We start from the raw sequence: 24068 nt of genomic DNA, 5'->3' as shown, positions 1-24068 counted from the left end.
GCACCTTCGGAAGGACATATTGGCCTTGGAGGGAGTGCAGCATAGATTTACTAGAATGATACCCAGACTTCAAGGGTTAAGTTACGAGGAGAGATTACACAAATTGGGATTGTATTCTCCAGAGTTTAGAAGGTTATGGGGTGATCTGATCGAAGTTTATAAGATATTAAGGGGAACGGATAGGGTGGATGGAGAGAAACTATTTCCGCTGGTTGGAGATTCTAGGAGTAGGGGGCACAGTCTAAAAATTAGAGCCAGACCTTTCAGGAGCGAGATTAGAAAACATTTCTACACGCACAGGATGGTAGAAGTTTGGAACTCTCTTCCGCAAATGGCAATTGATACGAGCTCAATTGCTAAATTTAGATCTGAGATATAGCTTTTTGGCAACCAAACGTATTAAGGGATATGGGCCAAAGGCAGGTATATGGAGTTAGATCACAGATCAGCCATGATCTTATCAAATGGCGGAGCAGGCAAGAGGAGCTGAATGGCCTACTCCTGTTCCTATGTTCCTATTCCTTCATCCAAGTCATTAATATGTGTGGTGGAAAGCTGAGGCTCCAGTACAGATCCCTGGGGAACATCACTTGTCACATCCTGCTAATCAGAGAACAAACCCTTTATCCCCACTCTCTGTCTCCTGCCTCCCTTAAGACTGTTGCACACTTCAGTTCATTTTTAGCAACTTTTTCTAACACTTTGAAAGTGTTAATTTTATTTCTTTCTACTTATAACTGCAGGATACATGTTAACGTGTTGCATACAATATTTTTTCAACAATTGGGCCTCTTTTAATCCCCTTGTAACTTGTCTTGCACATTATTCAGTTGAGTCCCTCCCCTACTGGATAAATATCACAATTATTAGGTCCCGTTGTCAATTGTCAGCTTATGTTGGTCTGTTTTTCAGATGCTGACATTGTCAATGTGGTATTTGATTCTGTGGATTGGAGTACTGTTGCGTGAAGCTAATTCCTTTGCATGCATTTTCAAGATTTTTTTGTCAGGGAGAAAATAGCTTCATGCAGTGTAGTAAAAATAAAGACATTTGTCCTTGGATTAGAGGAGCAACATTAAAGAAATTAAATGTTTCTAAACTGCACTATTACTCATTTAAAACTAAAAGCTGTACTTGCGGAATGTAAAATGTAACAAAATGCCAGAGAATAACATTTATAAAAAAAAATGGATACCCGAAAGTCAGTTATAGGCTAGAGTCCACTCGGGAAGAGGGTTCAGACGGTTTATATGTAGAGTAATAGAGACCCCGAGAGTGAGTTAGAGCATGAATCTAATCAAAGGGTTTGGTTGAGGCCAAGTTGACATTTTTTATGTTGAGCGTCCTTTAGGATTTGTACTCTAATCTACCTTGCTTTTGATTGCAGATATTAGCTTACCAAAATCAGCAACTATATGCTACACAGCTGCACTGCTGAAAGCACGAGCTGTATCAGACAAGTAAGTACCTCGCCCCTCCCGATCTCTGTAACCTCCTCCGGCCCTACAACCCTCCGAGATCTCTGCGCTCTTCCAGTTCTGGCCTCTTGCGCATCCCCGATTTATATCGCCCCACCATTGGCGGCCGAGCCTTCAGCTGCCCAGACCTTAAGCTCTGGAATTCCCCCTCTCTCTCCTTCTTTAAGTCAATCCTTAAAACTTACCTCTTCGACCAAGCTTTTGGTCACCTGACCTAATGTCTCCGTGTGTGACTCGGTGTCAAATTTTGTTTATAACACTCTTGTGAAGCGCCTTGGGACGTTTTACTACGTTAAAGGCGTTATATAAATGCAAGTTGTTGTTGCTGCTGCTGTTGCTTGAGACTAGAGTTTTAAAAAAAATGAAATAGCCTATTCTTGAGAGAGGCTTGCAGTGCAGGACACCACCAAAACTGGAAAAAGTGGGAGAGAACACAAGATGATGGCGAACTTCAGTTTTAAAAGAGAGAAAGAACTTGCGTTTCTGTAACGCCTTTCGTGACCTCAGGACGTCCCAAAGTGCTTTACAATCAACAAAGTACTTTTGAAGTGTAGTCGCTGTTGTAACTTAGGAAACGCGGCGCCAGTTTGTGCACAGCAAGCTCCCACAAACAGCAACTAGATAATGACCAAATAATCCGTTTAAGTGATGTTGGTTGAGGGATAAATATTGGCTAGGATACCGGGGAGAACTCTCCTGCTCTTGTCCCACGTAGAGTGCCATGGGATCTTTTACGTCCACCTGAGAGCGCAGGCGGGGCCTCGGTTTAACGTCTTGTTCGAAAGACGGCACCTCCCACATTGCAGCACCCCCTCAGTATTGTACTGGAGTGTCAGCCTAGATTTTGTGCTCCATTCTGTGGAGTGGGAATTGGACCCATAACTTCTGACCCAGAAACGAGAGTGCTACCCACTGAGCCATAACTGACACTGTAAATTGTAGGAGGAACAGATAGCTGAGGGAAGTAAGCAGTTTCAGTTTTGACAGCCCTAGGGAAGAAGGATTTAAATGGAGGAGGCAGCGTGATGAACCTCGATTTCAGCACAGTGAGGAGAAAAATGCAGTAACCTGCATGATAGCTGCCCAATTCGAAGGGGAAAATACAGGCAACAAAGCCCAGCTTAACAACTGAAGCTTCAAACAAGCACTTACGCTCCAGTCTCAGGCCCCTGAGACAATGGGCAGCACGCTATCGGGAAATGTGGGTACTTTGAATCATTTTGGAATGAATTTTATAATTTTTTTTATGATATATAAATTTTGTTTATAGAGATATATCCTGGCTCAGAAATCAACATGGCTACTTAAATCTGTTTAGAATTATTTTTGAGTGATTTGATTGGCTTTGTGCTGGTTGATGATTGGTACTTCTTCAATGAATGGAATTAATATTTGAACCAATCATGTTTTACTTTAGTAGTGTTTTGTGATTTACCTTTAACACTATGATATTTGAGCCAGCTATTTTTTAACTCTATAAAGACTCTTTAGGTGTGATGAGACTTGGGGTGTTATGCTCTGCAGATGCATTCAAGATGAAAACTCTTATCTCTACTGTTGTTATATACTTAGGTATACAATAGGTATACCTGGAATGTTATTTGAGTAAAGCAAGTGCATTATATAATATTGGAAGATCTTCTGTGGCTTTGCGAGAAGGGGTAGTGCTCACTGCCGGTGAAAGAATTCGGAAATAAATTTCTACGACATCTGTCCAGAAACAATGTTTTTGATTATTTCCTGGAAAGTACATGATTAGGGTTTCACTTATCCACAATAAATGGATAGTGCATCTGCATATATAAACCTTAATGTAAACAATGCTCGACATAAAAACAAAAAACACAACCCTCTGCTCCGAAAGGTTGTGGATGCTGGGGGGTCAATTGGAGATTTCAAGACTGAGATCGAGAGATTTTTGTTGGGTAAGGATGTCAAGGGTTACGGAGCAAAGGCAGGTAAATGGAGTTGAGGTACAGATCAACCATGATTTAATTGAATAGCAGAGCCGGCTGGAGGGGCTGAATGGCCCTATTCCTGTTCCTATATTATAAATCTTGTTCGTTATCTCAATCTTGTAAAACCCCTCCCTCCCTATCATGCAATGTAGAGTCTGTTACTGATATCAAACAAATTACAATTGAGTACGTCATTTCAGAGGGATCCTGGTAGAATTAACACAGGAAAAGAAAGCTGAGAAACCATTCGTAAGATTCAGAATGCCTGTGTTGACTCCGTATTATAAATGGCTTGGAGCTTGTTCAAGGCCGTTGCACATTGCTGGCCTTCAGATGCTGGTTATAAATAACTGGAACTCACTTTCGCAGTTTCTGACCTCATCTGAATGCCCCAGATAGTTCAAAGTCTTGTATGCTACCTATATTTTCCTGTATTGTTGTCGTGCTGTTGACATGGTGCTGCATACTGTCAGGTTGTGACCATTCCCATCTGCGTTACTCCCTCGGCTACATCCTTTGCGCTTTATAATGCTTGATGAGCAATACAGTGAAATAGAAAAAACAAAAAAAAATGAGGAAAGAGCAACTGAAACCATGGATAGTAATCAACATAAATGGTACTGGCTGTCTGACAGACCGTGTCCTGCTTTGTAACAGAAAGTCACTGATTCTCAAGATTCGGAGAATGTTCAAAATCATTTGGGTGCCAACTCTGCCGTTTACCACGTCCTCAGAATCCCTCAGTTGAATTATTGCTTCGTACCTTGCTGCCAGCCATCTGTTACCCTTTACGTGACATGTCAATATCCACGATTCTATATTTCACACAAAGGGCAGTAGGCATGCGGGATAATTTAAGGAAGGTCATTTATATTATTTGCTTCAAAGGTTCACTTGCATTATTCTGTCCGTATAAACCATCTGAGCCCTCATTTAGATTCCAACCTTTAACTCACTCCTGTGTGTTTTGTTATTCCGTACAATAAGTTAACTTACATTTCTGTCATGTAATAAAACATACCAAGGGGCTGTACAAAGGCAGAATGGATGCTGAGCTGTAATAGTGTAAGGAATGATGACCAAAACTACGATCAACAAGAGGAGACCTTTAAAGGAAGGGAGAGAAGTAGTAAGGTTGAGGGTCCCAGAGAGGGTGTTATGGAGAATTAGGACTGAGGTGGAGCAAAGGGATGATGGGACATTACGAAACCGGAGTCAGAGGATCTCGGCAAAGGTCCCGGCAGATTGGAAAACTGCTAATGTAACACCCTTATTTAAAACGGGTAGTAGGCAGAAGGCTGGAAATTGTAGACCAGTTAGCCTAACATCTGTGGTGGGTAAAATTTTGGAGTCTATTATTAAGGAGACAGTAGTGGAACATTTGGATAAACATAATTTAATAGGACAAAGTCAGCATGACTTTACGAAGGGGAAGTCATGTCTGACAAATTTGCTCGCATTCTTTGAGGACATAAGGTACAGGGTGGATAAAGGGGAACCAGTGGACGTAGTGTATTTAGACTTCCAGAAGGCATTCGACAAGGTGCCACATAAAAGATTATTGCTCGAGATAAAGAATCACTGGATTGGGGGTAATATTCTGGCATGGGTGGAGGATTGGTTATCTAACAGGAAGCAGAGAGTTGGGATAAATGGTTCATTCTCGGACTGGCAACCAGTAGCCTGTGGTGTTCCGCAGGGGTCGGTGCTGGGTCCCCAACTCTTTACAATCTATATTAACGATTTGGAGGAGGGGACCAAGTGTAACATATCAAAGTTTGCAGATGATACAAAGATGGGAGGGAAAGTGGAGAGTGAGGAGGACATAAAAAACCGACAGGGGGATATAGACAGGCTGGGTGAGTGGGTGGAGATTTGGCAGATGCAATACAATATTGGAAAATGTGAGGTTATGCACTTTGGCAGGAAAAATCAGAGAGCAAGTTATTATCTTAATGGCGAGAAACTGGAAAGTACTGCAGTACAAATGGATCTGGGGGTCCTAGTGCAAGAAAATCAAAAAGTTAGTATGCAGGTGCAGCAGGCGATCAAGAAGGCCAACGGAATGTTAGTTTTTATTGCTAGGGGGATAGAATATAAAAACAGGGAGGTATTGCTGCAGTTATATAAGGTATTGGTGAGACCGCACCTGGAATACTGCATACAGTTTTGGTCTCCATACTTAAGACAAGACATACTTGCTCTCGAGGCAGTACAAAGAAGGTTCACTCGGTTAATCCCGGGGATGAGGGGGCGGACATATGAGGAGAGGTTGAGTAGATTGGGACTCTACTCATTGGAGTTTAGAAGAATGAGAGGCGATCTTATTGAAACATATAAGATTGTGAAGGGGCTTGATCGGGTGGATGCGGTAAGGATGTTCCCAAGGATGGGTGAAACTAGAACTAGGGGGCATAATCTTAGAATAAGGGGCTGCTCTTTCAAAACTGAGATGAGGAGAAACTTCTTCACTCAGAGGGTAGTAGGTCTGTGGAATTTGCTGCCCCAGGAAGCTGTGGAAGCTACATCATTAAATAAATTTAAAACAGAAATCGACAGTTTCCTAGAAGTAAAGGGAATTAGGGGTTACGGGGAGCGGGCAGGAAATTGGACATGAATTTAGATTTGAGGTTAGGATCAGATCAGCCATGATCTTATTGAATGGTGGAGCAGGCTCGAGGGGCCGATTGGCCTACTCCTGCTCCTATTTCATATGTTCTTATGATCAAAAAGTACACAGTGGGATGTGGGGCTGCAAGATGCAGAGATAAGGAAGGATGAGGCCACAGAGGAATTATAATTAAAGGCAACAGTTTTAAATTTGGTACATTGAGGGACGGGGACCGTTCAATTCTGTACTTTCTTTGAGTGACCCTGATTATGATTTTTGTTTTAAATAATTATAATACTATCGGAGGTGATTAGGATAGGCATGATACCTATATCCTGTCCCGCACTGAGTTTTGGACAAGCTGAAGGAAGGGTGTGAAGGCAGTCTCTGATGGGATGACAGTGGATTAAAGACACACTGCAGGAGCCTTGTGTCCAGTGGCCTGTGTGAATACTGTCTTGTACGGTCATTAATGTAAACAATCAGAGCCCCTCAATTCTACCCGTAACTCACTCCCGGGTATCCGTTAGTCAAAATATAAAACTCTCCGAAACCTTGATTTAGATCCCAGCCTATAACGCACTCCTGGGTATCTGTTATTTATATGTGTGTGTGTGTGTGTGTGTGTGTGTGTCTATATAAAAAAATATGATAAAGTCACTGGATGCTTGATTAGACTCCAGCTTGTAACTCACTCCATGGAATCAGTTATTCTATATGTAAATTATCTGAATCCTTGGTTAGATTCCAGCCTGTAACTTACTCCTGGGTATCTGTTGTTCCACACATAAGCAGTGAAAGCCCCTCAATCAGATGCCAAGCAGTAACTCATTGGCAGCAAAATAGGTGAGGAATGTGTATCGCCATTTCCACTAAGGTCAGATTGTTTACAAATACACTTACTCCTTTGTTACCTCAAACCATATGGTACAGGATGTAGTTTTCTTGAGTTACCTCATTGATAATGAGGTAATTATCATACTTGCATAATCCAAGCAATATTTGAATGGGGGCATTTAGCAGTGCAGTGCATTGGAACAACTTGCTTTTATCTTTGCGACCTTGATTTCATTCTATTTCTGACCGATGAGGTGACCTCTTTGACGAGTGTTAGTGAAGTGAGATTGACCAATTTCCATCCTCTTTCCGATGGGCACAAAATTTGGCGCAGTTGGAACTAAGATAGCTTCTCATTGGCTGTAATGAGATGAATATGGCTGAGAAAGCCCATTCAATCCATCACAGCAGATCCGTCTCGTAAAACCTACAGAACTCTGTCGTGGCATGCAACCGTCTCTTAAGTGATCTCCAAGGTTCTCGCCTCTACCACACTTTCCTGAGTCAATCACTTTTTTTGTGAGGAACAACCTGATGTTAGTAATAAATTTGCCTTTCACCTGATTAGTTTGAAATAATGTTCTAGGTTTACCTTTTCTGTACCGTTTAATATTGTTCATATCTCTGAGGTCACCAGTGCACGAGGGAGTTGATCACCTGGATGTCCGGTTGATTAATGTGAACAGTTTGCGATTCTGTCCTAGTTATCGCAGTATGCTACGTAGTATTTCACCAGGGTTTTTAGCTGTCTTTTTTTTTCTCCTGTAAAATGGGGCCTAATCTCAAAGTATCTTCGAGATGGAATTTCTGTACATTCACTTTGCACATTAACTCTGAAAATGGTACTTCTGAGCCCCCAGTTTTTGCGAGTCCCCACAGCCGTGGCTCAGTGGGTAGCACTCTCGCCTCTGAGTCAGAAGGTCATGGGTTCGAGTCCCATTGTCATATCCCATTGCAGGGATTTGAGCACAAAATCTAGACTGACATTTCCAGGGAATGCTGCACTGTTAGAGGTGCTGTCTTTGGATGAGACGTTAAACCAAGGCCCTGTCTGCCCTCTGAGGTGGATGTAAAAGATCCCATGGCACTATTTCAAAGAAGAGCTTGGGGCGTTCTCCCCGGTGTTCTGGCCAATATTTATCCTTCAATGTCACTTAAAAACATATTATCTGGTCATTATCACATTGCTGTTTGTGGGATCTTGCTGTGCGCAAATTGGCTGCCTTGTTTCCTACATTACAACAGTGACTACACTTCAAAATGTACTTCATTGGCTGTAAAGCACTTTGGGACATCCTACAGTCTTGAAAGGTGCTATATAAATGCAAGTCTTTGAAGTCTTTCTATTTATCTGTAATGCAAGACCTGTATTGAAGGAACCTGGTGGCAGTAGCATGCTTCTCACCACTATTATGGTGCCTTAATTCAGTTCCCAACCAAATAGCACTCAAGCAGTTAATCTTTGAACCCATATAGGAGTGGATACGGTCGGCCACCAGTAGCCCAGAGGTGGTGAGTTCTAACCCCACCATACCAAATTGTGCAATTGAATACAATAAATCTGTTAATTTGTGGACTGTCACCAGTTTTAAAAAAAAAACATGGAAGTTGCTGGATTGTTGTTAAAAACCCAAATGGTTCATTAATGTTCTGCAGGGAAGGCAGCTAGCTGCCCTTACCTGGTCTGGCATGCATGTGACTCCAAATGATTGACACTTAATGTCTTCAGGGCATCTAGGGATGTTCATTTAAGTATTGTCCTGCCAGTATCGCCCACATCCCAAGAGCAAATATTTTTTTAAAAATAGCATCCGAGACATTTCAGGGCAATCCAACCTTTACAAATATCTATCGCAAGGACTTTTCACCAGTGCAAAGAACGTCAATAAAACAGAATGTGTAACAGTGAAAGTGGTACGAAGTACAATACAGGGCTGTGATTTGTATCAGTTGCACCGTTGGACGATTCCATGTCAGCAAGAACAGCTGTTTGTTGGTCACTGTGCTGTTTGCTAGCATTATCTGCTGTTTCCTCATTTTTCAAGGTTGATACCTGGTTGTAACACAAAATTCTTCCTGCTGTTGTCATGCGAAATGTTGTGCTTTTAGGTCCTGCTTAATGAATGGCTTAGGCCTGCCTGCTCAATCTGTAGAAGTGACACATAGAATTACATAGAATTTATCGTGCAGAAACAGGCCATTCGGCCTAACAGGTCTATGCTGATGTTTATATTGCCTCCTGCCACCTTACTTCATCTTACCCTATCAGCATTTCCTGCTATTCCTTTTTCCCTCATGTACTTATCTAGCATCCCCTTAAATGCATCTATGCTATTCGCCTCAACCGCTCGATATGGTAGCGAGTTCCACATTCTCATCACTCTCTGGGTGAAGAAGTTTCTTAGTGGATTTATTGGTGACTATCTTATATTTATGGCCCCTACTTTTTTACTCTCCCTACAAATGGAAACATCTTCTCCACATCTACCCTATCAAACCCCTTCATAATTTTAAAGACCTCTATCAGGTCACCTCTCAGTCTTTTTTCTATACAAAAGAGCCCAGCCTGTTCAGCCTTTCACAGGTGGAGAGTGTACATAAAGAGTGAGGTGTTTATTTATGAGGGATGCTGTTTGAATTTTAGATTTTTGTTCATCGTCTAGAATACGTGGCCTTTCCATTAAAATTCTTTTTGTTTGCCCGATTGCAGGTTCTCCCCAGAGGCAGCCTCTAGGCGAGGGCTCAGTACAGCAGAAATGAATGCTGTGGAAGCAATACACAGAGCAGTAGAGTTTAATCCACATGTGCCAAAGGTAAGTGCATCAGATACAGTTGGTTCCACTTATTCAACTCCCTTCCTAACAGCACTGTGGGAGAACCGTCACCACACGGACTGCAGCGGTTCAAGAAGGCGGCTCACCACCACCTTCTCAAGGGCAATTAGGGATGGGCAATAAATGCCGGCCTCGCCAGCGACGCCCACATCCCATAAACGAATAAAAAAAAAAGTGCTAGCACTCTCGCTTCCGAGTCAGCACGTTGTGGGTTCAAGCTCCACTCCAGAGATTTGAGCGCACAATCTAGGCTTCAGTGCAGTACTGAGGGAGTGCTGCACTGTCAGAGGTGCCGTATTTCAGATGAGACGTTAAACTGAGGCCCCGTCTGCCTGCTCAGGCACTACTCGATAAAGAGCAGGTGAGTTCTCCCGGTTTTCCTGGTCAACATTCCTCCATTAATCAACACCACCTAAACAGAGTATCTGGTCATTTATTTCATTGCTGATTGCGGGACCTTTATGGCTGGCATGTACATCCTGAGGATTTGTTTCCTATATTAAAACAGTGATTGCACTTCAAAAGCACTTCATTGATTGTAAAGTGCTTTGGGACATCCTGAGGTCGTGAAAGGCGCTATATAAATGCAAGTCTTTCTTTGTTTCTTATGAAAGGCACCATATAAATGCAAGTTCTTTCTTAATACTCAACTATTGATTTATATGATGCAGAGTGATTACTCATCACCAATAAAAAGAATAGAAGTGGTATCCTTCTTTACTTTGGCAGTGGTGTATTGTGGTAAAAGATTCTGAATATATTTCCATATTAATAATTGTGAATATTAATTCTAGGACAGTTTACAAACATGCCTTGTCTTAGTCAGAATTTAAATTTTTGGATAAATTCACAAACTACACACCAGCGGTTACTTGAGTCCTTTGGGTTTTCAGTGCTGTGTACATTTGAACTACCAATCTGAAGATAGTGTACTGACCATTAAAGCAATGAAAGAATGGTGTGTGTATTAGAGGATCTGGGAAAAATAATAAAAACAGATTTTTTTTAAAAACAGAAATATTTTGTTTGGTTTCCTGATCCATATGGTGACAAGAAACAGGTTACAGTAGTACACTGTTTATATCGAGGTGCACAGCAAGAGTATAGTTTCATTTTAACCGAATGCTGAACAATCACTCAATACTTGCAGCAATTGCAGGATGACTATTAATCCTTCAATGTGGAGATTGTTACGCATCAGCCCGGTGGGATGCCTTGCATGTGGGAGCCTCCCGCTGGCATCTATCACCAGCACTGGAAAAACTAGATCAAAAGTCAAACAAACTGCCCCTAAACTCTGCAGTGTATACGCTCCACTCCTGATGATACAAAGTCGTCATGCTAAAGAAAAATGGAATTATCCAATAATTTGAATTAAATAACATATTGAAGGGGGAATTTAGTGCTAAAAATTGAATTATCAGATAATTTGACTTAAGCAACTTGGGACCAAGAATGGACTGTGTACCTAGTAGTGAATACCCAGTTGCAATCTGATCTCTGAGCTTAGTCAATGTATTAAACTGTGCAACTTGATGAGATTACTACTGCCTTCTATCATCTGTGTGTGTCCGTAGTTCTCTACATATGCTTTGGTAGGCAGGTAGCTTAAGGATTAGAGTGTTGGAGTCCCACTGGGGGAACAGGGATAATTTTACATTTGCCATTGGATGAACCCAAGTTCCAATCCCATTTTAGACAGATACTTGAATTCAGCTGTTCTTTGTGTGTGTGGCGTTTGCTGGTTTTTGTCCAGATTGGAGCACAGTGGGGTCTATTGGAGTGGAGTGGGGAAGGGGGGGGGGTGGAACAGTCCTCGCTCTGCCCTGCCCTGCCCTGCCCTGCCCTGCTCTGCTGAAGGACAACATGGAGATGGGAGCAAAACTGGAGATACAATTGCAACAAGGCAAAAAAAATTGAGTAGATTTTTGGATGCTGTTGGATGTGTGCAGCCTGGTAATACGGCACAGTGCAGCCAGATAGACGTGTGGTGGAGGAAATGCTGTAGTACATTGGCTCCCTGTGTTTCTTTCATTGTTTGTTTGCTCAGTGCTGTCACATCCTCCAAAGTGAATTGCATTATTTTGACCCATGTATGGCCCGTGTAGATACCCAGTGACCTGGACAAAAAAAGAATTTTATCAAGGAAGACTGGTTTTATAATTATTATCTGCCTCGTAACATCCCACCACTGAGTTATTCTGTATCCACATTTATAATCTATTTCTTCACACAAAGGGGAGTGGAAACCTGGAACTCTCTTCCCCCAAAAAGCTGTTGAGGCTGGGGGTCAATTGAAAATTTAAAAACTGGGATTGATAGGTTTTTATTAGGCAAGGTTATTAAGGGATATGGAACCAAGGCGGGTAGATGGAGTTAGCATACAGATCAGCCGTGAAGTAGTTGAATGGCGGAACAGGCTCTAGAGGCTGAATGGCCTATTCCTGTTCCTATGTACCTATGTCATGCCTTGGTTACACCCTCCTGCCAGTGGCAGCATAACGCAGTTTATATACGTAGTTTCCATTGTAAATGTGGACATAGGAATTTAGAATAGAGATAGAACAGTAAGGACGGAATGGGGACTGATTTACTTACTTTTGTACCCAGGTTCATTTTACCCCCTCCTCCACATGCCCTCTAACCCCACTACACTTGGTGTTGACTCTCTGTGTACAACGCCAAGTGATCGACTAGGTTAGGTTCTAACTTTTTCCAAATGTGGCAAAAGTTTCATTTTGTTTTGGTGTGTGATGCGCACCATCACGGGAGATTGAATGGTACATAAATAAATATCTATTTTCAAAAAGGGTCCAGGTAACATTCTGTGGGAGCTGCTGTCTGCATGGACTTACCTACATGCCAAAATATCCTCCTCAAAAATGGATTTTTTGACTGGATTAGTCAGGGGTTTTTATTATTATTTATATTAACATGAAATACCCACTGTAACATTTTTGTCAGTGCTCACAATATCTCATTCCACATTTTCAAAATTATTGTAAAAGCTGTGACCTATATATTTCAATTAAATTGACATTTATGGTCACAGTCTATACTTTCCAGACCATTTGGCTTTTTCTTTTTCTCCGCTTTTCCTATTCCCTTCGGATTTTACTATGCAATAATGGACAATTCAAGTTGCACAACACTTTGAAAATCCACAAAATGCAGCACAAGAAGTCATTAGCTCACGTGGCACTTCCCTTTTATAGTCCCTGTTGATAGCAATTAAACTTTGCTGCTGTTTTGAGTTATGAAGCCGACTCAGGCTTGAAGATTTATTAGTGAAAGCATTTAGGCAATAACGTACAAGCGTATGGAGTGTATCCCGGTGGGGGGGGGGGTCTGAGGAATAAGCTGGTACCTCGAGGATGATTCCTGTCAATGGTGCACGCAGGCATGTTACTGCTTTTTCAATCACGCCTTCGCATATTTTAAAACACAAAGCCTGAGGGAAAGAACAGGGTGTTTTTAAACTGATGCTTTCACCTCAGCTGGGAACACTACGTCCTGTGAGCGATGACAAAAATGAAGGGAAAAATAGTCATTGATCAAAATTGCCATCAGCTAAATTCGAATTAGACGTTAATTCTGTAGGAAAACAAATGGGAGATTTTAGGGCTTGTTTTAGTTTTAGAGACCAGATTTAAACTGAAATGATTTTTCGAACTAAAACCAAACTGGTCAGTCGGCCACATCTTGTTGAATCGATGTGGGAAATTGAAACAGATTAGTGAAATCTCAATTTTCAGTTGAGTCCCAATTTATTCTTTCTCAGCATTTCTTGTGACCTTGGGAGTTGAGAGAATTGAAATAACTAGGGCATTTTTTGAATCAAATTTTGAAAATTCCCTGATGATTGGAGTGAAAACATGGAAGAAAAAAATGAAACTTTTGACACGTGGAAATTCCTCGCAAAACCCCTCCGCCTCTCCACCTCCCTCTCCTTTTATGACCTCTCCTTTTTAAAAAAAAAACACCTGTTTGAGCAAGCATTTAGTCATCCCTCCGAATATTTCTTTCTTTGTTTCACTGTCCATTTTTGTCTTACTCCTCTGTAAAGCACCTTGGGATGTTTTTCTATGTTGAAAGTGCTATATAAATGCAAGTTGTTGTCACATTGCTGAGTTCATCTGCAGTCAATGATAGCTGGAGTGGCAGGAGCCATCAGCACAGAAGATGTTATCAGGAAATGACCACACAGTGTAAATGACCAGAAGTGTGTCACGACTGTTCTTGGCTTTGCTGGATAAATAAAATTCATCCTTTCCTTTCTTCCTTCTTTTCTCCATTCTTCCCATTTTTTCTTCCTTTTTTTTTTCTCTCTCTTCTCTCCCTTCTTCTCTACTCTCTCTTCTCTCTTCTCTTTTCTCATCTTCTGTTCTCCTTTCTTCTTTCTCTTTTCTGCTTTCTTTATCTCTTTCTCTCTTTCAGCCACTCTCCTCTCTTTCCTCTCCTTTCTCCTTTTTCTCTCTGTCTGTCTCTCTCTCGTGCCCTCTCTGTCTCCCTCGCGCCCTGTCTGTGTCTCTGTCTCCCTCGCGCCCTGTCTGTCTCTCTGTCTCCCTCGCGCCCTGTCTGTCTCTCTGTCTCCCTCGCACCCTGTCTGTCTCTCTGTCTCCCTCGCGCCCTGTCTGTCTCTCTGTCTCCCTCGCGCCCTGTCTGTGTCTCTGTCTCCCTCGCGCCCTGTCTGTGTCTCTGTCTCCCTCGCGCCCTGTCTGTCTCTCTGTCTCCCTCGCGCCCTCTTTCTGTCTCTCTGTCTCCCTCTCGCCCTCTTTCTGTCTCTCTGTCTCCCTCTCGCCCTCTTTCTGTCTCTCTGTCTCCCTCTCGCCCTCTTTCTGTCTCTCTGTCTCCCTCTCGCCCTCTTTCTGTGTCTCTGTCTCCCTCTCGCCCTCTTTCTGTCTCTCTGTCTCCCTCTCGCCCTCTTTCTGTCTCTCTGTCTCCCTCTCGCCCTCTTTCTGTCTCTGTCTCCCTCTCGCCCTCTTTCTGTCTCTCTGTCTCCCTCTCGCCCTCTTTCTGTCTCCCCGTGTCTCCCTCTCGCCCTCTTTCTGTCTCTCCGTGTCTCCCTCTCGCCCTCTTTCTGTCTCTCCGTGTCTCCCTCTCGCCCTCTTTCTGTCTCTCCGTGTCTCCCTCTCGCCCTCTTTCTGTCTCTCCGTGTCTCCCTCTCGCCCTCTTTCTGTCTCTCCGTGTCTCCCTCTCGCCCTCTTTCTGTCTCTCCGTGTCTCCCTCTCGCCCTCTTTCTGTCTCTCCGTGTCTCCCTCTCGCCCTCTTTCTGTCTCTCCGTGTCTCCCTCTCGCCCTCTTTCTGTCTCTCCGTGTCTCCCTCTCGCCCTCTTTCTGTCTCTCCGTGTCTCCCTCTCGCCCTCTTTCTGTCTCTCCGTGTCTCCCTCTCGCCCTCTTTCTGTCTCTCCGTGTCTCCCTCTCGCCCTCTTTCTGTCTCTCCGTCTCTCCCTCTCGCCCTCTTTCTGTCTCTCCGTCTCTCCCTCTCGCCCTCTTTCTGTCTCTCCGTCTCTCCCTCTCGCCCTCTTTCTGTCTCTCCGTCTCTCCCTCTCGCCCTCTTTCTGTCTCTCCGTCTCTCCCTCTCGCCCTCTTTCTGTCTCTCCGTCTCTCCCTCTCGCCCTCTTTCTGTCTCTCCGTCTCTCCCTCTCGCCCTCTTTCTGTCTCTCCGTCTCTCCCTCTCGCCCTCTTTCTGTCTCTCCGTCTCTCCCTCTCGCCCTCTTTCTGTCTCTCCGTCTCTCCCTCTCGCCCTCTTTCTGTCTCTCCGTCTCTCCCTCTCTCCCTCTTTCCGTCTCTCCCTCTTTCCGTCTCGCCCTCTTTCCGTCTCGCCCTCTTTCCGTCTCGCCCTCTTTCCGTCTCGCCCTCTTTCCGTCTCGCCCTCTTTCCGTCTCGCCCTCTTTCTGTCTCGCCCTCTTTCCGTCTCGCCCTCTTTCCGTCTCGCCCTCTCGCCCTCTCGCCGCCTCGCCCTCTCGCCGCCTCGCCCTCTCGCCGCCTCGCCCTCTCGCCGCCTCGCCCTCTCGCCGCCTCGCCGCCTCGCCCTCTCGCCACCTCGCCGCCTCGCCCTCTCGCCGCCTCGCCCCCTCGCCCTCTCTCTCTCTGTCCGTCGTTCGCTCGGCTCGGCTCGCCCGTCGCGCGCACTCGCTCTCAGTCATGTGCTCCGTCTGTCTCCATCCCTCTCCAAATTGCGGGTGTGACCTCCTGGAGCAGTACTATTAAGTTTGGCTGAAACCAATTTCTGGTGGGATTATCCTCGGTAGCAGTGAGGAGTAGCACTCCTTGGGGTGGCATACCATCAGCAACTGCTAGATTGTGTAGAATGGGCCCAAACTCTCGAGTTTAGAAGAATGAGAGGTGATCTCATTGAAACATATAAGATTCTGAGGGGGCTCGACAGGGTGGATGTTGAGAGGTTATTTCTCTTGATTGGAGAGTCTAGAATTGGGGGACATAGTCGCAGGATAAGGGGTCGGCCATTTATGACTAAGATGAGGAGGAATTTCTTCACTCAGAGGGTTGTGAATCTTTGAAATTCTGTACCCCAAAGGGCTGTGGATGCTGAGTCATTGAGTATATTCAAGGCTGAGATCGATAGATTTTTGGACTGTAAGGGAATCGAGGGATATGGGGATCGGGCAGGAAAGTGGAGTTAAGGTCGAAGATCAGCTATGAACTTATTGAATGGCGGAGCAGGCTCGAGGGGCTGTGTGGTCTACTCCTGCTCCTATTTCTTATGTTTCTTATTCTAGGGGCCTTGATTGGCCATCTCAACGTTTAGGTGAGCAGGAAGCATCTGAGTGTGTGTGTGGCATTAGCCAGATTTCATTGTCTTTGGTTGGCACGTGGTGTGTCTTGATGCCAAATGTTCTGCACGGGCTTTGTATTCCTTTTAACTGGCACAAGCTGCTATGTTCTGGGGGCATTAGAAGGTGGCACCATGGGGAGCTCACCTTTGCTTTGAAAGTTGTCCCTGGCTGCCTCAGGCATGCAGGAGCAGGGGAGGATTACCCTCGGTCAGTACTGGTAGTGTTCATCATTCTGTGTGCGATACTTCCAGAGGGTAAGTTTAGCCTTGTCAAAGGTGCTGTGCCTTTCCAGTATTCAGCGGAAATGTCTGTAAATGTCAATTTTTGACAGCTATGAGGCATCAGTTATCCTTTAGCATCGAAAATTATGGTCGCTTTCATCCGAATGTTGTGGAGCTGAACCTCAAAGGCTGTTGGGTGATTTATGTTCAAATGCACAAGAGCCAGGGTGATATTAGGCCAGTCCAGTGTCAAATCCATCTGAAGGTCCAAGTCTAGGGGAAGAACGAAGGAAAGAAAGTTGTCTTTTTCAAGACCTTTGGGCAGTCCAAGGATGCTTCTGTTTTTGAGGTAGTCTATTTTAGGGGATTTTTCTTGATCCCACTCATGCAGACAGTTTATCTGAGCTGTCAGGTTTGTTATGACTGTTTCACTTTTCAGGCTGCGGGCCTCGAGCTCATTGATGCAGTGTTTCCCCGAGGAGTTTGCAGCCTGATGTTCGCGGATTTCCATTTGCATGTTTTGGACCGTAGCTGTGAAGCTCGCAACGAAGTTTCAAAATTCCATGGGTAGAGCTTCACAGTCAGACGCAGCTATTTTCCGCTCGGGGTCTGGGTCTATCCTTGTCCTGTGGGGCATTTTTGTATATGGAGATTTCAGGTTCTGCAGCTTACCGCTGCAGTGAAGTTTGCTTGTTACTGGCTGTACAATGGGTCTGTTCTCTGTGGTGTCATTTTGTCCAGAGGTCACGCATTCTGCTTTTTTCTGAGGGCAGTTGATCTCGGTTGGGTATTGGCGGGGGGTGGGAGGGAGGGGAGGGGGAGCACTGTTGTACACCTTGACAGTACAGCCTCACTGACCGCACCAGGCGATGCATTTACCTACTGAGTCATTATAACTTTGTTTACACGTGTACTCGATGTATGTACACCTTCATTTGTTAGTGAGCCTGAAGTCTGTGGTGTTTGGTGGTCATTGTGGCTCGACTCATGTTGAAAGAGAAAAGCTGACTTATTGAGGTACTAAAGAGTAGTATGAGGGTAAGGAACTATATCACAGCAATATGTTGTCTTTTTAATTAATTCTCCGGATGTGGGTGTCATTGGCAAGGCCAGCATTTATTGCCTATCCCCAGTTGCCCTGAGAAGGTGGTGGTGGTGGGCCACTGCAGCCCGTGTGGTTTGTAGCATTTTGATGCAATTGAGTGACTTGCAAGGCACTTTAAAGGGCAGTTAACAGTCAACCACATTAATGTGGAGCTGGAGTCATATATAGGCCAGACCGGGTAAGGAAGGCAAGTTTCCTTCCTCAAAGGAACCAGTTGGGTTTTTATGACAGTCCGACAGCTTTTATTAATACCAGCTTTTCTGTCTGTTAAACCAAGCTTTTAGCCACCCCTCCTAATATCTCCTCCTTTGGCTTGGTGTCAAATTTTGTCTGGTTATGCTTCTGTGAAGTGCCTTGGGATGTTTTCCTTCGTTAAAAACGCTTATTAATACGTTGTTAGCTAACTTGGCCTTCACATACCCTTTAACCTGGTAATGCAGTTTTTGTGTATCAGTGTGAGTGGAGTAACCAGATAATGCTGAGTGATATTCTCTGACATCCACACACATGCACTTTCCAACGGGGTCACTGGGTAATGAGCGGGATGGCTGGAACGTTGTCCCTCTGCAGCCGAGAGACACTGAAGCTGCCTGGGGAGCCCCATCGCTACCTTGGCTAAGACTTGTTTTATTGCGATTTAAAAAATTCCCATGTCATTTCCGACAGAAGGGCTGCGCTGGCATACATAAGAAAGTCCGATATCTTTACAGCTGACTTCCCTTTCCAGTTTGACCCTTATAAAGCTGGAAAACTGGGACCGGTGTCTTGTACCCGATCAGCTGACTCAGCATAGCTTGAGAATCAAACTTGGGATCTTCCTGATCTGTATGGCTCACTCACCGACTTAGGTATCAGGGGAGCCCTGATACTGCAGCTTATTGGAAGCTATTTAATTCCCTTTCATATCAGCCTTGGCTCAGTGATAGTACTCGTGCCTGAGTCAGAAGGATGTGGGTTCAGTCCCCGCTCCAGAGACTTGAGCACCTAATCTAGACTGACATTTCGGTCCAGTACTGAGGGAGTGCTGCACTGTCGGAGGTGCCGTCTTTCAGATGCGACTTTAAATCGAGACCCCGCCTACCCTCTCAGATGGACGTTAAGGATCCCATGGCAATATTTAAAGAGGAGCAGGGGAGTTCTCCCAGTGTCCTGGCCAACAGTTCTCAACCAATAATACTAAAACATATGACCTGGTGATTTATTTAATTTTAATGTCATGCCCCCCTTATTTTGAACTCCCCCACCAGAGGAAATAGCTTCTCTCTGTCTACCCTATCAATTCCTTTAATCGTCTTAAATACCTCAATTATATCACCCCTTAATCCTCTACACTCGAGAATACAAGCTTAGTCCATGCAAACCGTCCTCATAATTTAGCGCTTTTCACCCAGTTAATAACTTGCCATCAAGATTATTAAAAAAAATCTACATAATCAATATTTACAATGCATGGAGTGTGTAGTTAGGAAATGTGAACAAAATCTCATCTCTCATTCAACGGCATTACTGAAAGTTTGTTCAGAGTCCAGCAGATGTCAGTCTCGAGCTATTCGAATAGACTAAAACTGTGTGCTATTAACTGCACTGACATATTGTGCAGTACTTGCACCTTTACAGTGTCAGTGGGGAAAGTCAGGTCAAGATTTATGAAAGCTTTTAACCATTGTGACGCATTCTGGAACTTTTAACTTTTTTGGAAAAAAATTTTTTATAAACTGCCTGTATGTGTGGGATTTTAAAAAAAAAATCTCTCCAGACAAAATTCTGAAGGGGCCAGTTTGAGGGCACCCAGTACACACAGGCCACGGAACCATGATAGTTTTCAATATTTTTTCATGTAAAGATTTTGATCGAATTGAGTAAAGATTCCATGTGTTCTTGGGTTATGCTACATTACAGGACACGTTTTAGAGACGTGCAGGAAGGTTAGTTGCCACTTGATGCCAAGAATTTGGATCCTCGAGGTGGGATTTGGGCTGGCAGAGCAAGGTGGGTCAGGGGCTCACTAGGGGAGCTTCCGAGATATGAAAGAGCACGCCACTGAAATTATTTTTAAAAATTGAGACAGTAAATTGTCTGAAAGGAGTTTCTTCTTTGTAAAGTGTATACACAGAACCACAAAGGCTTCATAACTCAGGATCAGTGTTAAAACCAGATCTGCAGAACGGGATTTACCTTTACCAGGACTTGCTTTATGAACTTAGGACATCCTTGATGTACAAAGAGAGGAGAATGTGAACTCTTCGTGAACCAGTTTTGAATTTCCCATTACAACTTCAACCTGTTTTCTATAAAATTGCATCTGCATGTTAGGAATCCATTCCTAAAACAGAATTTATAGAAATGATAATTATTCATAGCAGTATTATTGCCGTTGTGTATAAATTGCTCAAGATACACATTCCTTCGGGAAATTAAGTATACAATAACGGGATACATGGGAATGATTACTGCTACGTAATCTAATCAAGCCGTTCCGATGTTGTCATAAACGGCCACTTGATCCCCATCACTGGATCATTGGCCTGAAGTCGCTCTGTTGTATCTTTTTGTTGTTTATTGTGTGTTGTTTTAATTTTTGCATTTTTTTTTTTCTTGGCGATAGTGGTCATTAGAGTGGACGCCAGCTGTCAGAACACGCACAGGCCTCAGCGTCTTACTGTTGGCATTGGTTCAAAAAAATATCTCACTTAGATTGCAGTGAAGAAAAGTTTGGGTAATGGAAAGATATACTGGTGTAGTGTGAGATCTTTTTTCTGTAGCGGGGATGCAACACTTTGCCAGAATTGCAACAGTATATAGCATCTTGCCGACATTTTATTCAGATTAAATATCTTTATTAGTTTAAAGACACAAGAATGGTAATTGCAGCTTAACTGGACAAATCAACAACAACAACAATTTGCACAGTAAAACGTCGCAAGGCCCTTCACAGGAGTGATTATCAAACAAAATTTGACATCGAGCTGCATAAGGAGATATTGGGACAAAGTTTGGTCAAAGTGGTAGGCTTTAAGGAGCATCTTAAAGGAGGAGAGAGAGGTAGAGAGGTTTAGGGAGGGAATTCCAGAGCTTAGGGCCTGGGCAGCTGAAGGCACGGCCGCCAATGGTGGAGCGATTAAAATCAGGGATGCACAAGAGGCCACTATTGGAGGAGCGCAGAGATCTTTGAGGGTTGTAGGGCTGGAGGAGGCTACAGAGATAGGGAGGGGGCGAGGTCATGGAGGGATTTCAAAATAAGGATGAGAATTTTAAAATCGAGGCATTGCTGGACAGGGAGCCAATGTAGATCAGCAAGCACAGGGATGATGGGTGAATGGGACTTGGTGCGAGTTAGGATATGGGCACAAAGTTTTGGATGAGCTCAAGTTTGTGGAGGGTGGAAGATGGGAGGCTGGTCAGGAGAGCATTGGAATGGTCAAGTCTATAGGTAATAAAGGCATGGATGAGTGTTTCAGCAGCAGATGAGTTGAGGCAGGGCGGAGACGGGCGATGTTACGGAGGTGGATGTAGGTGATCATGACGGAGCGGATATGTGGTCAGAAGCTCATTTCAGGGTCAATAGGACGCCAAGGTTGCGAACGGTCTGGTTCGGCCTCAGACAGTGGCCAGGGAGAGGGATGGAGTCAGTGACTAGGGAACAGAATTCGTGACGGGGACCGAAGACAATAGCTTTGGTCTTCCCAATATTTAGTTGGAGGAACTTTCTGCTCATCCAGTACTGGATGTCAGAAATTGAAATTTCAGTGTTTCATGTTATGTGTGATTCCATGTGTCTCAGTTGAAAGCCAACCAGGTCGAGATGGAGGGAGGCAGTCTCACCTGGATATATTGTGCATTTCTACTAGGCTAAAGGTGCTATACAAATGCAAGTTGTTGTTTAAATTGAGACACAGGCTAAATTCAGCAAGCAAAATTCATCTTGCCAGCATTGTTTTAACCGCAGATTATAGCAGCAGTTTGCAGAGGAGGAAAAATGATAGGAAATGTAGTGGTTATTTTTATGGATTTTCAAAAGACATTTGTTAAGGTGCCACATAGGCTTGTTGGTAAATTAAGGCACACGGTATTGAAGAGAGTGTGGCATCATGTGGTGTCATCAACTGGTCAATGTTAGGACCATTGGTCTTCTCAATATATATCAATGATCTGGACTCGATTGAGAGGACATAATTTCAAAATTTGCAGAGGACACAAAAGTGTCCTCTGCAAATTGGACTGTAGACAGGTTAGTAAATTGGGCAGATGGATGTTAGATTAAATTTAATGTGGAGAAGTGTGAAGTTATATATTTTGAGATGAAGAATAAAGAAAGGACAAACACAATAAATGGTAAAACTTTAAAAGGAATAGAGGAGCAGAGAGACTTAGGGGTTCAGATATACATATCTTTAAAAGTGGGAGGTCAATTTGATAAATCTTTTTTTTTAAAAGTAGAAGAACATATGGGATCCTAGGCCGCAGTTAGAATAATATGTCCATTTGTGAGTACCTACCTTTAGGAAGGATGTGATGGCCATGGAGATGGTGCAGAAGAGATTCACTAAGATGATACCAGGGATATGGGCTTTAGTCATGAGGGGAAACTGGGCCTCTTTTCATTAGAACAGTGAAGGTTAAGAGGATATATGACCCAGGGGTTCAAAATTATGAGGGGCTTTGATAAGGTAGATTGGGGGAAACTATTGCCCTGGTTAATGAATAGGTAACTAGAGGGCAAAAATCTACGGCAATTGCCAAATGAAGGGAGAGGCTAGGAGAATCCATTTACAGTGGTGGGAACAGAATCACATTAGCTTTTGAAAGGGAAGTGGATAAATATTTGAACAAGAAAAATTTTTAAAAGTATGGTGAAAAGGCTGGAACTAAGTGGATAGCTCTTTGAGAGCTCGCCCAGGTGCAATGGGCCAAATGGCCTCCTGTGGTGTAAAATTTTATGATTTACAAAGGCTTGTTGTAATCAAAAGTTATTTATAGCATTGGCATGATTATTTAGCCCTTTTCTTAGTTTCAAGAATATCTTCCACAATTTCCTCAGCAGCTCGCTAACACGAGACTGATTTGCATTCACCTCACTGGATTCAACCTGTCCTGAGCTGTCTCGCTGATTGGTTGTGGAATATCTTCTGTAGAAAAGGCAGAAATGGATGCAGCTAGACATTCCCAGAGAGTTGCTCAGTGACTTAACAGTAAAATGCCCATTGCTGCAACTGTTTTGGATGAAAAGGATTTTGTCTCCACGTGGTTACAAGGTGCTTAGTTAATCCAGCTGTGAAACTGTTTCGAGAAAGCTTTCCATTCATTTCAGTAGGTGATTTTTTTTTTGTACTCGTTGCGAGTCACAAATCCTTTGCACGATGTGCCTTATTTTTGGGGACGGGTGGAGTAATCCGCTGTGTGGTGGTCACAACGGGTGCAGTGGCTCAACATTAATAGGGTTGCCAGCACCTGTGCCTCAGATTAAGCTGGACACTGCTCCCCCTCCCCCCCCCACTCCGGCTAACGCAATGACCAACAGCAAATTGATAGACTAAAGAGAATTATTTGATCTTTATCCATCCAGCCACTAATAGCTTCCAGCTTTAGTTTGTCCTACACAGGCAAGCGCCCACCACCAGCGGCTTTAAAGTTCCACCTCGCAAAGCCAGCACAAATACTCTTCAGGGCTCCCATTAAATGATTCCACCTTGTGCAATATTCAGCTCGGTTATTTTTCGCGGAACGCAAACCTTGGGTAAAACACAGCAGTGTCTGAACACATCAGGAAAGATTTAATTTTACAAGCCTGCAGAACTTTGACTTTCTGTTTGGCTCTGTGGTTTTGCAAGTGAGATGTCCTGCAGTAAAAATAAGAGCAGAATTAAGTAGAGTTATTCGTACTGCGTCGAAATATATTTGCAGCTCAAAATGTGAACCAAGCATTTGCTGCGACACGGTTAATGTGCGACTTCAACCTGCTAGCCGTGAAATTCTGCTCAGCGAATATTAGCGTATGATCGCTTAATTTGTTGTATGAATTCCTCTGTCTGCTGATTTAACAGCGATGCTAACCTGTTTGTTTCAGTGCTGGTAATGAAGTGACAGCACAAGCATCAATCTTCACATAACCTGATTGGCAACAGAGCCAGAGGTGAGATGAGGAGAAATTTTTTAATGCAGCGAGTTGTTATGATCTGGAATGCACTGCTTGAAAGGGCGGTGAAAGCAGATTCAGTAATAACTTTC

At 43.7% G+C, this 24068-nt stretch overlaps 1 protein-coding gene across 13 annotated transcripts in view; it reads left to right on the top strand.

Annotated features, from left to right (window-relative positions):
• Positions 1-24068, top strand: part of LOC137344605 (suppressor of tumorigenicity 7 protein homolog) — a 140183-nt gene that overhangs the window by 77124 nt on the left and 38991 nt on the right. For all 13 annotated transcript variants that reach the window (XM_068007698.1, XM_068007696.1, XM_068007690.1 and 10 more), the window contains 2 exons: positions 1388-1460; positions 9595-9697. In XM_068007698.1, the coding sequence (XP_067863799.1) occupies positions 1388-1460; positions 9595-9697 (176 nt within the window). The remainder of the gene's footprint in view (positions 1-1387; positions 1461-9594; positions 9698-24068) is intronic.

This window comes from Heptranchias perlo, chromosome 27 (genome assembly GCF_035084215.1).
Source record: "Heptranchias perlo isolate sHepPer1 chromosome 27, sHepPer1.hap1, whole genome shotgun sequence".
Classification (NCBI taxonomy): domain Eukaryota; kingdom Metazoa; phylum Chordata; class Chondrichthyes; order Hexanchiformes; family Hexanchidae; genus Heptranchias; species Heptranchias perlo.
Note: the sequence above shows the minus strand (reverse complement) of the source record. Positions and strands in the feature narration are given on the sequence as shown.